The following is a 16,905-nucleotide window of genomic DNA, read 5'->3' as shown; positions in this document are numbered from 1 at the left end:
TATATATATATATATATATAAGATGGTAAATAATAACAATAATTGAATAATTCTTATAGCAGCAGCATTTTCTCATCGTATTGATACAAAAGAATTTTAGTCCGACTTCAATTGGATTTGACTAGAGACGCACTTCACCATATGATTTAAATGCAGACAAGATTAAAACGATAGATAATTAGTAAAGAAAAAACAAAGATATAGAAACTGACATGAAATGTGAACGTATACGGATTTCGTAATGGTCGGCTATAAAATAAAATAACAAGATTCATTGAAATTACTTTTATTCAGTGTTTTAGCGACGTCAAATACCAATATTATTACTTCTAATATTATAACAGGCAACACATTGAGTGAAGAAAACCGGTCAGTTTCGGTTTATTCCGGTATACAGATCCATTGCGGTTTACTCCGGTATGAACCTAAACCGGTCAGTGTCTAGAATTGCAGTGATATATCTCGAAGTACCACAGACGTATTTTGGATATAGAATTGCAGTGATATAACCTAAACCGGTTTATTTCGGTTTATTCCTGCTTGATATGTTAGAATTAGTTTCGGAATTAATTTTTTTATTAAACAGAACAAAAATAATGAAACGGGCAATTAAATTATAAATAAATGCAAACTAAAATCACGTGTGCTTCTTATACATCATCATGTTTCTTTTTATTTACAAAAATATTTAGATTACCATACCTAAACAATCTCAATCGCATAATTAGATGATGCATTAATTCCAAATTGATTATTATTATTATTATTATTCGAAATTAGATACACGGAAAATGATTTTGGGTTCAACTGTTTCTTTTTGACATGTAGGGTATAATTTGCACATATTTGATATTATTGGGTTTTGTTCTTATTGCTCATCCCACAAAGCGGAAGTTTAGGCACCGAGCTGAAATTTTGGCGGCCCAATTTGAAAATCATCAGATGCGCAAAACAGCAAAACACGAAATAGGTTTTCTCGAAGCAGAAGCGAACGAGGAAGAGGGGAGGGGGAGGGGGAGGGGGAGAGGGAGAATGTGAATGAATGAAGGATTGTGACGTACACGAAGCATACCAGGCTGAAGATGAAGGTCTATCACGATGGTTTTCTGGATTTTCAGCTCTCGACTAGAAAACAGGTTTTTCTCTTCTGATGATCGCAAACCTTTCTTTGAGATTGTTCGTGCAGGAGATCCGAAATTGATCAAACATTGTGCATCATATCCTCGGAACTTGCTTTCGTTTTTTCAATTTGAGTTGGTTTTCCTAAGAAATCGCGCAAGTCGGGCGCTATTTCTGCTTAGTTGAGGCTTGCTATGCGATTTTTTGATTGATTTCTCGCTAGCGATCTGTAGTGGTGATTAATTTTGAACACTATGATTGAATCTTACCCTAGTTCTGGGAGATGAATTGATATTTTGGTAAATATCCGTCAAATGTATCTCGTGATCAACTGATTTTGAGCTCGTTTTGCGGATTGGTTTTGGTTTATCTGTCGAGATGTCAATCATTCAAAGTTGAATATAACCCGGACACTAGTCTGATTTAGGTTTCGAGTTTGACTGGTTTCCTAATCTAAGCGACTAAACCCTAAACCCTAAACCCTGACCCTCCATAGATTCACCTATATAAGCCGCAGCTAACGTTGCAAAAATGAGAGCCTGACCCTCCATAGATTCACCTATATAAGCCGCAGCTAACGTTGCAAAAATGAGAGCTTGAATCCCACTTGTAAATAATCCAAGGAACATGATGATAGGTACCAAAAGATTCATAGTGAACTTCGATGGATGGCTTATTCAAAAATTCGTGCATAAGGGTAAGGAACTTTGGATGAACTAATGCGAATGGGTGTAAGCGTTTAGGGTTTAGGGTTTTAGCTGGAGGATGAACAGAATAATCTTTGCCGACCTGAAGCAACTCACGCTGGATTGACATTGCCCTTATTGTTGTATCGAATGTATTGATATTTTCTTCTGCACAGTCTGATTTATTCTTTTCCAAGCATGGTTTGTTTTCAGAAGATTTCTGTAACATTTATCACACATAGATAGCAGTATTCTGGATTTGACTTAGAAAAAAGGACGTCGATCTTTCTTCCCTCTCCCTGCGTAATCTGATTTAGTAGTACACTTTGATAGAATTATAATGTGTTTATTGTTTTTTTCTGCAGTCTCATGAAGACCAGCTTTGAAGCTCTTTACTAGGATGTTTCTCTGTGATCTTCATCTGCTTGATAGCTGGCTTCTGCTTTTACCAAGTAAAGTAGAAACCAGGTGAGCCTCTATGATGAAAGATGTAACTGCAAATCATTTGCAGTGTTCAGACTCAATCTCAGCATAGAAGTCTCTTCATTCCGGTATCATATTTTCTATTAACTCCCAGATTACTCAGCGGTTTGTATAGAAAAGGCTGTTCTATGTATTTCCCTTTTGTTTCTAGCAGACGAGAGAAAGCCTAACTTGGTGAATAAAGTTTCAACAATGACTCAGTCCAACTGACAAAATGATTAGAGGTGAGTTCAGTTGACACTATGACTCCATGTTTCTCTCCAGTTTGGCCTTCTGGTGGTGACTTCTTGATTATCCCTGCATGAAAAGAGAGCAATGCTGCGTTTGTAACTATTTCCCAATAGAATTTCAGTGTTCAAAAAGAGAGCAATGCAGAAATATGGGGGCACTAACTCCAGATGGAATAAAGCCAAGATCAAAAGGTTTGGTACGCTCATGTTGCAGAAACGCTTTCTTACTCCTTTGATATGTTTGCATGGTTGTCTGTTGGAGCTTACAGTAACAAATGTCTCTTCACGTCCATGCACGAGTCTAGCCTTTACAGGTTTAGAATATGTCGTCTCATGCATGCATAATAGAATTGTATCTATTTCATCTGGTATGCCTTGGGATGTAAACATATAAATTGAGAACATGAGAGTTAACATGCATATGTAGATGCTATCGTAAAGATGGATAAATGCATTGAAAAAAGGTTAATGATAGTATCTTGAAACGCGATGATTAATACCTGTCAATAGAATTAGATTTGATGCTTTTTCTAGGATCTGGAGCTGGTGAAACATCACACTTGGCAATTCCAGCTTCTGAATGTTTGATATTTAAAAAAACTTACTTTTAGTTGTGTATATTGAAAAATATAAGTCTGTTAAATAACCAATGTAAGACACTGTTTCTTACATTTACATAGAAGTATGTTAACCATAATTTTGTTTGATCAATCCAATTGGTCAAATAGACGTGATTTACTGCACAATTTTTTTTTTGGGCCACGTACATGGTTAAGTCTTCATTACAATCATGTCCAAAGACATCTATTTCACCGTCAAAATCTGCTGGATCATCTTCTACAATGGGTTCTGGTGATCAGAAAACCGCCCATGACACGGGCGTTGCTGATTATTCCCAGGTTTGGCTCATCTACTGTTTCAATTCACGAGCTCACTCTTCCTTTGTTCTGTGGCGAAATTATGCCGACATGTCTTTGCCATACTTTGTTACTTTGCCAACAGTTCATGGTGTCTAAAAGCTCATCTGGTGATCCATATGAATGTTCAAAGACACATCTGAACGACCATCCAAGTCTTGATCACGGAATTTAATGAACAGCTACGTCACATTTTACCTGAAATAAGGTACGTTTTCTTACCCAACTCTTTCCATAACTATGCCTTTTCTTGTTTTTGTTCGTCACTCATTCTTGGGGAAATCATCTCTGAAAACCACAGCTCCATCAGAATCTAGGGATTTTTGTTTAGCCATTTTTTTAGGCATAAAACACTATAAGGACCCTGCAGATGGTGAATCTAGTGAGTTAGAACTTTAGTTAGACTCTTCTTTTTAATTTGTCTGTTGAAGTATTCTTAGGCATACCATCTTCTTAGAAACAAAGCATAACGGTACAGATCTTTAGCAAAAGATAAATTATTTAATATCTAACTCATCCATAGAGAATCTCAGTTAGTGATGTCTTTTTCTGATCCCCACTATGTGCGAGCGAGGACACCCCTCACCATATCCACTAGCACCATGATATATATTTATATTTATATTCGCAAATACACACACGTATATTATATTCAGTCCCTGTAAATTTGTGAGAACATCGATAGCTATATCGTTTTTGGTTATATTGTTCTTTTTGTCAAACAAATTAGGAGCTTGAAAAGCCTTCAAAACAAAATTATCAGTGTCAGTATAGATAGATGTTTATCCAGGTTAGATATTAAGCTAAATTAAGCACCATCTATAAAAAAAAATGAGTATTAGGAATGACTAGACAAGGGCCAAATGGTTCCTAAACAAATGTAAAAGACAAAAAGCTCTTTATCATGAAAAAATAAAGCGATCACTGTGGGTCTCAAATCAATCCCAAATATTATTATTTTTTTGTCCAAGGTGATCATATCTTATACATATATATATCCTAAAATCTATTTCTAACATCAGCTTGTTTTGACTTTTAGTGAAAAAAAATTTAAGATAATCTTTTTGATCTAGATAGAAAATGTTGTCCTAATCCAAATAAGATGCTAGGGAATATCTCTTTAATTTGAGTATTCACCACCGTCTAAAAGTGAAAAGAAAAACAATATATTCATTCTGTTAGATATTATTCATTATGTTTTTTCTTTTATTTTCTTTTTGTTTTCTGGGGAGGGTGTGTAATAATCCTGTGATGATGCTTCACAAGTGTTGAATAATCTATAGCTAAAATGAGTCAGCAATGAAATGATGGGTTGTATAAGAAGGTCCCATGTTTTTAGATGATTGAGACAGTTGGATCTAATCCTTAAGCATTTTATAAATGTCCTATTCGTTTATCATTTAGTGGAACCTCATCACTAGCCTTGTCTAGTCATTTCTTGCAAAAGAAGAGCCACAAAAGGAACAGGAATATATACCCTCTCTTTTTTTTCTTCCTTTTTTTATTTTTTTTTCGGAAAGCTCTTTTCCATCCATTTCCTGCTTCCAATATGTAGGGCATATGCATGAATTCACATTTTGTACGCCCTTTGGTTAAGCTTTTAGATTGTGTAAATCTTTTAGTGTCATCAGAATCTATTGATATTCTATCCTTGTCAACTGCACCATCATTTGTTATCCTATGAACAAATATAGTAGGTTCTAAGCTATTCTCCTGACTCCCTCTAAAAGAAAATGCCAAAATAATCTTCAAGAGATAAGATACATCTCATGAGGGATGTAAAAACAGAAGCTCTAAGGCCTTTTAAAAGCCATATTTTCAATACCTACCTACTAGAATGAAAAAGATGTTAAACTGTTCTGTTAGGAGAAAACTGTAGTTTTTGGCTGGGATATCTTGTTTGACACATGGCAATAGTTTGGGTTAAGTTGTGAAAACAATGGTGCTTGTACTAAGTTCCTAATTTTGTGACTTTCTTGGATATGTTCCTCCTTTAGAATACAAATTTAAGCCACTCAACATTGGGTGGATTAACTAGTAAGGGAGGGACCAAAACTCCTTTCCAACCCAAGTTCGAGTCCTCATTTGGTTTGGACATTTACATAGATTTTTCTGGTCTAATGAGAGATGTAGTTGGGTCCAAAATAAAGTGAACTTTTGGATTATAAAAAAAATAAAAATTTAAGTCTAGGAGTGATTATTATTATTTTGTATGTCCTATATATATATGTCAGCGTGTGTTTAGGGGACTAAAGGGTACGTTTTGTTATAGGACACCAATTTTTTATTCTTTAAAAATTTGAACTTTTTCAATTTCAATTATTTGGGAATATATTATTGTATTTTAGAATATGAGTTAGTCCTAAGTCTAGTGCGTTTACAGTTATATGTCAGTGAGCTGATCACTTGCCCTTGGATAGACAAAAAAAAAAAAAAGACATGCATATAATATATGCGTCCTCACTTTGCATTTGGATACGAACACTGATATAGACGCACCAACGTATTTCTTTCTTATATATACCTCCTCTTGTGTCTCCTCTATTCCCACCAAGAGTTCTTCATTTCTATTTTTCCTCTTCTTTTCTTTTAGGGTTTATAGAGGAAACTAAAAATGGGAGACCTTGAATCACCATTCCCACCGCACCTTTATCCACAAGCAATTCAACTGAAACTCTACCAAGCCTTCATCTTCTCCATCCCCATCTTGTTCTCCATCATTCTCTTCCTCTTGTTCTATCTCTTTTACCTCAAGAGAAGAGCCTCTTCTTCATCTTCTCTTTCACCTGTGATCCTTCCCTTAACTTCTGCCCACCAGTCTTCTTTCTTTGCCCCCTCTGTAAGTGCTAGATAATCACAAAATTTGAAATGTTCCAATGTGTGTAGTTATCTGATATTGGTTTGTTGGTGAGTTATTTAGATTAAGTACCCTCAAGGATCTTCATTAGATCTATGATCCTATTTCCATGCCCAAAGAACTAAAGTTTGAGGTTTAGTCGGGAAAGCCTCAGATGTTCTGTTTTGAAAATGTCTCCATTGTTCACATCTTCTCTGATCTTGTATAAGATGATAAGATATATGTGTATCAGGTTTTGGAAAATTTTAAAAGAGCTCATTCATTCCGAGTTATAATAACGGATGTGTTTCTTTAATTGTTTCCTAGTTTTTTCATATGCTTTACAAGGTTGAATTTCGAGCAATGGTTGTTATTAAGATTTGATCCTCTTCTTTCTTTTGCAGGTTTGTGTGTTGGATGTCAAAGTAGAGCTCAAAGACAAGCTTCCTGTTGTGTTGTTCAATGAAGAACTAGGAACAAGAGACACTCTGTAAGTCAACTGTTGCTTCTTTCTCAGTCACTTTTTGCCAGTCTTGCTCAGAAAATTTTCTCTAACTTCACAAATCTGTTCCATACTTTTCCCCTTTTTTTTTTTGAGGGGAGAAACTCAGAAACTAGCCCTAAACCCTTTCTAGTTCACTTCCAGTTTCAATATGAACCTCTATTAAGAGCCTCATTTCTTCTAAATTTTCCTTAAATTGAACTCGATCTCTGAACTCCTAAGAGGTCATAAGCTCACACATTAATGTGATCCTGGCCATTGCGTGTCAAGTTTCCACAAGAATTTTTCATATTGAAGTTTTCTTCGGCTGTTCATCTCCATACAAAAAATGGTGCCTTTAGGAAGTCCGAACTTTTTTTGAAGTTATGTGGATCAATTCGATTGGTTGATTGATTACAATACTTTTTTTTGGGGAGGGGGCAGATGTTGTGTATGCTTGGGAGAGTTCGAGATGAAGGAAGAGTTGGTGCAAGTTCCATCATGCAAACACATGTTCCATTTGGAATGCATTTGCCTCTGGCTCCACTCTCACTCCACTTGCCCTCTCTGCCGCTCCTCCATCACTCCAAAACCCTCATCACTTCCTCAATCCACGACCAATAATGATGACTCCCATAGTCTTGGAACTGATTCTGATCCAACTCTTCCGGTATGATCCATCCGAGAGAGAACAAAAAAAAAAGAAGAGAAAACAGTTTTGTGCATAGATCATATAGGTAAAAATACCTATTTTTCTTGAAGATCTTACAGCTATGTTAGATTTTTTTTTTCAAATCGATGGGATCAATTGTACATTCGATGTGAGGTGAATGATGGCATTGTGGGTCTCTCTCTACTATTACAATAACACAATCGCCTTGATGACATTGCGGTACATTCGAGTTCTATCTCTACATTTTCCACGAAAAATATCATATAAATAGATTGTTTTCTTTAAAAAAAAGATAATATAAGATGAAATATAAAATTTTAAAAAATAAAGAATTTATTGGGGTCAAACCTTTTTTTAATAATTTATTAACTATTAGTAAAAATTAGAAATTACAAACATATGTAGAGAGGAGTTGTGAAGGAGAACGAGTCTTTGGTTAATCCTACGAGAACGGTAGATCACTCCATCAACACCTATTTCTTCCTCCACAAATCTCTTCTACAAATTTCACTTCCCTACAAAACACAATACCACCCACACAAAAAAAGACACATTCACTGAAATTTTTCCTTGAAATGGCGGGACCAGGACAAGCGGCCGAGCAGTCGAGCGAGGTGCTGAATCAGAGACGGAGATTAGGGATAAGTCCGGTGAGAGCCGTTGCGGTCGGAGTCGCTATCACTGCCACTCTAGGATACTTTGTTTTGTACTCAAAAAAGAAGCCGGAAGCTTCTGCCGTTGACGTCGCCAAGGTTGTCTCCGGCGTTTCCGCTTCTCCCGAAAACACTCGTCCCCGTAACTGATTTCTTTTTTGTGTTTTAATTTATATATATTATACGTTATGATGAATTCCTTGCTATATTGTTATTAGTTTCAATAAACTTTTTGTTTCTGTATAACTTAAAAACAGGCGCCCGAAAGCAATTTAATGATATTTTTTTAATGATGTGCAAAATCTCTGAAACATGTGTTAGTTTGAGTTTAAAATGGCTAGAGATTTAACGAACTTTTAGAGATGAGCCATTTGTAAGAGGGAAATACCTTTTTTTAGTCCAAAGTTTATCATAAACTAAAGATTATAAATTTATGATATTAAATTGTATATATAAAATTATATTTTTAGTATTTTAAATTAAAAAAATTGAATCCTCAAAATAAAAATAAAATGATAATTTAATTATATCTTCTATGATAAGTTTAGAATATTAAAAGTGATTAAATGGATTGAAATGAGTTTTATGTATTGATCCTACCCATTTAGCTAGACCCAAATCAAACCAATATATTATTAAATCCAAATGGATTATACCCAAATGAGTTCTGGTACCAAATTGACATTACTATATTGACATTGCCACAGGCAAACACTTGAAAAAGCGGTGTCTAGAAACGCAAGGAGGAGGATGTGATGATCCAAATTCCAAAGTCCCAAAATATTCACATCATATCAAACCCCACAAAGTAAACCCTAAACCCCACTTTCAGCCTTCTACTTACTGTGCTCTAAAAAATCCGAGCACCCTCTCTTCTTTTATTTTCTGCGTGTGTGGTTCCTCTATTTAAACCAATGTGTCCTCTCTCTCTCTCTCTCTCTCTCTCTCTCTCTCTCTCTCTCTCTTCTTGATCTTTTCTATAACCCACCCACCCTAACAGACAGAACAGAACACAGACAAATCTAAGACATACATACACAGAAGGACATGCAGAGAGGGAAACTAGTTCCACATGTTATCTGAGCTCGGAAGCGATGCTGCTTCACCACCATCAGATAAGATGGGAAGTTTGTCGCCAGTATTCATTTTCTTCACGTCCTCCTTCGAGCATATGAATATTCTCTTCGCCATTTTGCAGAACTCACTGCACCAACACACACACATACATATGAATATATTATTCTCTTTGCCATCTCTTCTATCAAGTTCTCTCTCTTTTTTTCTATTTATTCACAAAGTAGCGAATATTATTACTAAAATCAACTTACGTCCACGGATCATCACCGACGAGCATCATATCTCCTTCATCGTCAGTGTAAACTATTTCCCAGAGATTCCGAGGCCGGAGTTCTCCCCTGATGTCAAAGAGTTTCTCCAGCTCATCAAACAGCTGATAGTACCCTTCCAGCACAGTTAAATCCACCGCCCTTCCTACTGCTACTCCCTTCATCTGAACCTGTTTCCCCCATTCACTACATCATCACTTCCGCATAATCTTGTGGCAACCCACATATGCATAATGTTATCGAGCTACGTATATATCATCTCAAACTCCAGAACACTTGTGCTTATCTAAGGTTATGTGTTTAGCCCCCTGGACACCTAAATTTCACAACGATGTATTTTATACCTATGTGTATCTGTGATTCGGATCATGAGGATGCTGCAACAAAAAATGTGTATCTCTCTCTCTTTTTTTTTTTTTTTTGAATACGGGTCAGGTGAATTCTGCAAACAACAGATGTTCGGTCCATACCTTGATACAGCTTCTGCTGGAACTGTTTTGCTTGCTTTGGACCTCTTTTGGGGACACCTGCGTTTTCTCTTTAGAGTCTTTGGAAACCTCAGATTTTTGCTCCGAGCCAGCTTCAACCGTTGGGCTCGATATGTTAATTGGAAGGGCATTAGTTGTTTTCTCCACAGGAGTCGCTGGAGTGGAGTTACTCATCAGATCAATTCCAAATAATTTGTAACTAGTGACTGTCTCGGGTTTCTTCTCCTCTACTGGGAAACCCAATTGCTCATTGTTAAGCTTTGCCATGGGCGGGATTGAATAACGGTTCATTAGCCAATCAGAAACACTCTTGGTATCCTCAGTTGCATCTCGATAGCAATGTTGTGAACCACTCATCTGGGAGGTGATGCACGATTGGGCAAACACGTGGGATTGAGATTGTGTTAATGTGGAACTCCAAAGGTTTGGTGCTGGCGAGCCTAAATCTACAGTTGAAGCATAGCATAACATGTGAGTTAAATAGCAAAGATTAGCATTTTACAAGAGAGTGGAAAATAGAAACAGGCGATTGGACCTCACCAAGACTAGATACTTCGTTAACTTGCCGAGGCCTTTTGTTTTTTGGCGCAACTGATTGAGCAATATTTGCCGAAGAAGGCACAAAAGGCTCAATCTCCCAAGGAGAAACCCTATCAGGTCTTAAAATTGATGAAGGTTCATCCCATTGAACCTAAAGAAGATGAAGCAGACTAGCTGATGTTATTATTACACTCAGAAACGTATTCAAAAGGTGATTAAAAAAAATGGAGGGAATTTTACTTCTAGGCATCGCCATTTGGAGTCTATCCAATGAGGGGAGCAGTCGTTAACGCCAACAACTGTGCCAGAAAATCTTCATAAAGAGACAAACACATTTAGAAAATGTCTTTGAAAACATAAGATTCGCAGCGTAAACAGTAACTGAGAGGTTAAACTACCTTCTTTCTGGGGAATCCTCTCCCTCAAACCGCATCTTAAATCTCATTCCAACAGAAAATTTATTGTTCAAGGCTTCTACATATTTGTTCAAGCTGACGATGAACTGGCTCGTCCTGATCAAACCGAGGGTAAGATATATGTGGATTTATTGAAGAGATTCATAGATTTTTTTTTATAGTGGTTAAGAGATTATACCTTGGCTTATAGTACACAGTGAACCTGGTTTGGGTATGGATGGCATGACTTGCAGTTGCAAGCACTCCCAGATGCATGCTCTGACTCGATATCACGGAAGAAGGCATACTGCTTTGTTGGCGAGCAGCACATCTTACTCCAACACGCAACTCCCCGTTTTCCCCTCTGCACAAAATGATTTAGTAAAATTTAAGTCCCAAAAACAAATCCTACCGAAAACAATCAAAAGAAGCAAAGCAAGTCAACAGAGGATTATACCTTAGGAAAACAAAGGAATCCCCAGCAACTAATCTTTTGGATGTGACAAAGGTGCTCCACCCCGTCGTCAAAAGGTGCCTTCTTGGTTGACCTGTTTCATTGTCCATGAGCAATATACGACCAGTAATCACAAACTTAGTTGTTGAGATGAGCATGTGGTGTGGATATGCCTTAATAAAACACCAGAAGTACGTTTTCAATTCATTTGCATAGTAATTTGAGACAATAGCAATAAGAATTTTGAACCAAGCTCACAGGACTTGATTCAGTACCTCTGAAAATATGCTTGAATTTCCACTCCTGACCATGGATATCCCGAGTAACCAATTCTTGGGTCGGGGTTGGCTGGGTCATATCCTAAATGGGCAACCCACATGAAAGTCATGTCAAAGTTCTAAAATACAAGTCAAACATAAGGCTGACCAATAGGTAACCAAGCATAAAACGGTGAAGTAGCCAAGTACCAATGGGGGAAGGCATTCTGTTGCGTGCTTTCTGAGAACAGAAAACCCACCATGTGTGCTGGTATCAGATGCTGTCAAAACCTTGCTGAAAGAGTGAATGGTTGACCTTTGGGGTGCGGGAGGACATGGGTCACGACATGTAGACTCATCAGCTTGCTAGAGATTCATAAAGTCGAGAAAAAACACTGAGAGACAACATGCTGGAAATGAGATTGTTAGAAATTGAAAACTAAATTGTCACTTACGGTTCCTATTGGTATCAGAGTAATCTGGGCATAAACCTCGTCCGTTTCTTTCTCCGCCTAACAACAAAGTAGATAGCCAAATGAGTCTGTACTAATCAACAGACGCAACTTCGTTTATAGCGAAGTAAAATTTACGGAAACAAACCAAGCCAGGAGCTTCAACATAACCACTAAGCCATTCTAGCTTCTGCATACCCCTCTATTACCGTAACCAATAGGGAACTCGTAGAACAAGAGCACAATAATCTGTTCGCCTCACTAAAGCTCTATAATTAGAATATCTTAGATGCTCGAACTTCAATTCAAGAGTATTTATAAACAGAAGAAAACCAATTGCATTTGCAATTCTGCTTATCGTGCTACATCGATCTATTGAATTTTCAGAAACCCAGAAAATGATGAAGTGTAACAAGAAGAAATCATCATCAGGAAGACATACCTGAAGAGTCACGTTCATAACACGGCAAAGAATCTTCGAAGGAAGATTGAGAAGCGGTTTCATCTTATTTAAGTCCTGATTTGTTGACGCCTCAAGCTGAGATGCCACCAAAATAGACATATTTCAGAAAAATTTCCATTACCAGAAAAAGAAAACCAATTTTCCCGAGAAACAAACAGAAGGGGGAAGAAACGCCGATCTAGATAAAGTAGAAAGGACCGAGAACTCTCACTTGTTCCATGTGCCCCTGGGGAAAGTAGTATACGTTTTCTTCAGGTCGAGGAACATCGACTAGAGGTCCCGCGCACAACTTCCATAACTCCTCGTATAAATATCCTCCACCTCCGTCATCTGGTTGGCCAAAAACTGAAACGTCATCAGGAAAAAATTCCCGGAAAATGGAAGAATCACGAGAAAGTCAAATACACCACCCGATTTCTCACCTCCACCTGGAAAACTCACAGGCTGAATAAACGCACCTCCACGATTCGCCATCAGCTCGAGCTCCCAAGCAAAACGAAGTCAAAGCCAGTGAAAGATCCTGAATCAGAAGTTGTTGAAATTCTCCGAAACTCGCCAAAACGGTCGAGACACTCCAATTTAGGAGCCCTAACTTCGATTTAATTGCAGAAGCCACGAGTCTCGGATTCCACCTCCACGTTTCTCTCTCCCTCTCTCTCTCTCCTGCATGTAACGATCGCGAGATCTGAATCGTAACGCAAGAGAAAACCACCAATACTCTCTTCTGCAGCCGTTACAAAACCACCTCTCTCTTTCTCTCCCCCCGTGAAACCGCTTCTCTATCTCCGAAAACCACCTTCTCTCTCCTCAGAAAGAATCTCACTTCCCTTTGCGCGCGTCTCATCCTACGCGACACACCCTCCTTGCTTTTATCTCCTCTTCCATGCCTCCACCTATTTCCATTATTATATTATTATCATTAAATAAGCAATTTAAATAACTACAGCTATGGATTAAATTATTATTACTACTATTGTTATTATGAGTATATATGTGTGTGTGTGGCCATTCAAAGCGAGGTAACGGAGTTTAACGGCGAGCCATGATCATTTGAATTTTGAATGTGTATATATAAACGTATATATGGATATATAAATAACGGAACAATACTTAGGTGGTTATAAACGGAGTACAAATTAGGGAGTACGGATGGTTGGGGAGCGTGCGAACGGTGACGGAAGCCGTTAATAGACATTAACGGCCGTCACCGTTAAGGTCCCGTCTCTTTCGTTGTCTACTCCGGGGCAAGCAACAAGCTTCGCTTAGAGTTAGTTAACCCGGCAGAATTTTGGGAGGTTGGATTGTATTTTTGACCTCGTCATTTGTCGTAAATTACATTTATGCCATTCTTGTGGGACCAACACCGACACACGAGTGATGCGATGATGGATCTTTGATTCTCAACGAGCTGATCTGTACTGTTTTGTACACGTGAGACAGGGTATTTTCGATATTTGATCGATGACTTGCAGGGTATTTCTGTCATTACGATCTAAAAATATTACTTCGGTAAAATTAACTAGTGTAATGAATGGATTAATCCTAAACATGTGATTGGGAAAAAAAGCGTAGACATTTTCGTGTTTGATCAATTAAATCTTCAATTAACTTTATGTTTGATTATATTAATAAACAATTACATTATTTTTAAAATATTTATATATTTTTTCCATTCGATCATATATATATATATATATATATATAGAATTGAGTAATCAACAAATGTATAGATTTATCCCGAGATCATATGAATCAATTGATAAAGGATAGATAGAGGAAAGTTTTTTCTTAACCCATATTCGAATCTCTGTTTGGAGGATTACGAGGACATTCACATAAATTTTTTCGATGTGTCGAGAGAGATTTAGAATCTTTAGATTATAAAAAAAATAGATATATAAATTTGAAATTTATTTATTATTTTGTAATTAGTCTTTTGGAACGTGATTTTTGAATAATGATTTTTATGTAATTGTTTTCTGCTAAATATAATTAATTTTCTCTAATGGTACCGACTACCGAATGATACCAAAACAATGTAAATTTAAAGGATAAAGGACACACAATAATTGTCATGGTGCGGACATATATTAAGTTTGCTTTGTGCGTTAATATTGATAAGTTAATTAATTAAATATAGTCTTTCTTTATTTTAACACATATAATATAATTAATTTGTGTCATTTACGTCACGTATGACGTGATTGACAACTCTTGTCTCCTTTAAGGATATATTTATCCAAGATGCCTTCAAACCCACCATCTCTACAATTTCTCTTTCTTTTTTTTTACCTCCTTAAATTTTGAATTTATATAGCAGTAATTAAATCAATATTTACTCCGAATATTCGTAGGGTTAATTAATTTCAACGAATCTAAATGTTAATAAGCGAAATGAATGCATTTTTATTTATTTATAGATATCAGTGGGTCAATTTATAAGCAATTCGTTGGCATATATGTATTTGAGGTTTTTTAGAGAATGAATACAACGGTCCATTTATTAGATTTTATGTGATTAATAAATATAAACTTTAAAGAACGGGAAAGGATATAGGATTTACTTTTAAATTTTTCTAAGCTCCGTATTTTTATAAATATTAAATCATATAAGATCATATAAGACCATAAGAGTTTTTTATTGCTATGAAATAGGTTTTGTCCATGTACTCATATGTAAAGCATTTTCAATCATTTACAAAAAATAGATTTATTGACTCCACGTCAGCATTTTTGTTATGTTTCTTTAGTTTCGTTATTATAGTTTCAAATAATCAAAAAATACGGCCATGCCAATTTGATTAGTAATCAGATATTAACAAGTTAAGTATATTCTTCGCACAACATATATAATATACATGATTTATTTACTGTGATATAAGATACTATAAAAATCATCCATTATTAAAAAGCTTACCTGTCTAGATGTGACAAAAAATGTCTAGTTAATTTTTAAAAAATATATTAATTAGTGTACATGAAAAAAAATCCATACATATATATTCCATATATTTAAATGCGTGCGTATGCAAGTAAATAATTCACAATTGATGTGAAAACAACTGCAAAATGTGATTACAATAATTGGAGAAACATTTAAAACGTTATGTCTACGGGAAAAGGGTAATTACATATAAGTAGGATTATAGACAGACTATATAATAATTTAATAGATTTTTTGTTTCTGAGAATATATTTATTTTGATATTAAATTACGAAATCTCTATGACTAAATTGATAAATGTGAGTTATAGACCAAATAGCGATTAGGGTGGTAATGTAATTGTACAAGAATTTATAACAAATGGGTATATGAGTAAAATCCCACCTTAGAATCATACCTAAAAAAAGAGAGAAAATATTAAAGTTAATTGTAGTGGAATGGATAATTAGGGCTGTAATATATAATAATTAGGATCTAATTAACAAAAAATCAAAGTACCATTATAAATGGAAAACGGTTCCAAAAAAGTTAGAAATTGCCAATCAAACTTAGAGTTTGTGTGTATGGTTGTCTGTACACTGTGCATTATTGCTCCACAAATGGTAAAATACCATTTCTTATACATAGCTTTATTGCTCGACATCTGTCCCTTTTCACAAAATTATATTGCAACTGTACTTTATATATATATATATATATATATATATATTATAGTTTATATGTTATTCATAGAAACGACCCTTGAGCTCTCCCAAGAGCTATGAGTCATGTTGTTCATAATTTTAAAAATGGATAGGGGAGCTTGTCTACTATGTATAATATTGAACTATCAATGATATTGAAGATGACCAAGTAATGTTAGTATTGTAATTTATATAATAAATAGATATTATAAAATGAATTATCACTAAATTAAAAAAGATTTTATGATTTTTTTTTTATAAATTTCGATACGATACGTGTAAACAATATAATGATTTGATATATTGTATGTTATGTAGAATCAAGATATTAAACATACAAATGCAATGCATAACAATTATATGTAATGGATCCAAAAAAATATATTTGAGAGAGAATAAGAAAGAAATAATTCGAAAAATACTTTGTGAGAGTAAATGAAAAGGAACAAATGGGAAATATTAGAAAATCCATAATATTATGATTGGTTAGACAAAGATATTGTATGCGCACCCATGTGGAGACCAACTATTTCAATGTTTCATGCCTATAGAATAGTGAACTAGCTTTCCGAATATTTTATCTCACGCATCATACAATAAGCCCATTATATTTTTATACTAGTGCATTCTTATGCATAATTCAATTTAAATATTGAAATGTTTGGATTTCAAATTTTACCGGACAAATAAAAATATCAATGAGTGACCTTTAAAGTAAATTTGGACAAAAGTACAGATTTGCCAACGTATAATTTTCGGCAATTAGTTGTGCATTGAGCTAATACGTTTTTATATATATATATAT

At 35.5% G+C, this 16,905-nt stretch overlaps 1 protein-coding gene and 1 long non-coding RNA gene across 14 annotated transcripts; one reads left to right on the top strand and one right to left on the bottom strand.

Moving 5' to 3' along the window:
- Positions 1–985: 985 nt before the first annotated feature.
- LOC104806444 lies at positions 986–8,328 on the top strand. 10 transcript variants are annotated; one of them, XR_002023845.1, is made up of 8 exons: positions 990–1,136; positions 2,171–2,356; positions 2,443–2,512; positions 2,641–2,710; positions 3,053–3,417; positions 3,521–3,643; positions 6,676–6,761; positions 7,197–7,639. It is a non-coding gene; the product is annotated as an uncharacterized LOC104806444 (long non-coding RNA). The 10 variants fall into 10 exon arrangements; XR_002023843.1 differs by having other exon boundaries at positions 2,633–2,710; XR_770606.2 differs by lacking the exon at positions 7,197–7,639 and adding an exon at positions 8,014–8,328 and having other exon boundaries at positions 986–1,136; positions 2,641–3,417.
- A 415-nt stretch (positions 8,329–8,743) lies between these two features.
- Positions 8,744–13,326, bottom strand: LOC104806443 (auxin response factor 9-like). 4 transcript variants are annotated; one of them, XM_010531344.2, is made up of 14 exons: positions 12,896–13,326; positions 12,685–12,818; positions 12,453–12,548; positions 12,014–12,070; positions 11,769–11,924; positions 11,577–11,661; positions 11,305–11,395; positions 11,047–11,211; positions 10,851–10,964; positions 10,693–10,765; positions 10,453–10,603; positions 9,895–10,358; positions 9,407–9,594; positions 8,744–9,282 (listed from the first exon to the last, which is right to left on the bottom strand). In XM_010531344.2, exons 1-14 carry the CDS (start codon positions 12,945–12,947, stop codon positions 9,141–9,143), a joined length of 1,968 nt encoding a protein of 655 aa, XP_010529646.1. In that variant the 5' UTR covers positions 12,948–13,326; the 3' UTR covers positions 8,744–9,140. The 4 variants fall into 4 exon arrangements, with proteins under 4 accessions (XP_010529646.1, XP_010529649.1, XP_010529650.1 ...); XM_010531347.2 differs by having other exon boundaries at positions 12,685–12,803; positions 12,896–13,325; XM_010531348.2 differs by having other exon boundaries at positions 12,932–13,325.
- Positions 13,327–16,905: the final 3,579 nt, after the last annotated feature.

Source organism: Tarenaya hassleriana, unplaced genomic scaffold (genome assembly GCF_000463585.1).
Source record: "Tarenaya hassleriana unplaced genomic scaffold, ASM46358v1 Cleome12, whole genome shotgun sequence".
NCBI classification, from domain to species: domain Eukaryota; kingdom Viridiplantae; phylum Streptophyta; class Magnoliopsida; order Brassicales; family Cleomaceae; genus Tarenaya; species Tarenaya hassleriana.
Note: the sequence above shows the minus strand (reverse complement) of the source record. Positions and strands in the feature narration are given on the sequence as shown.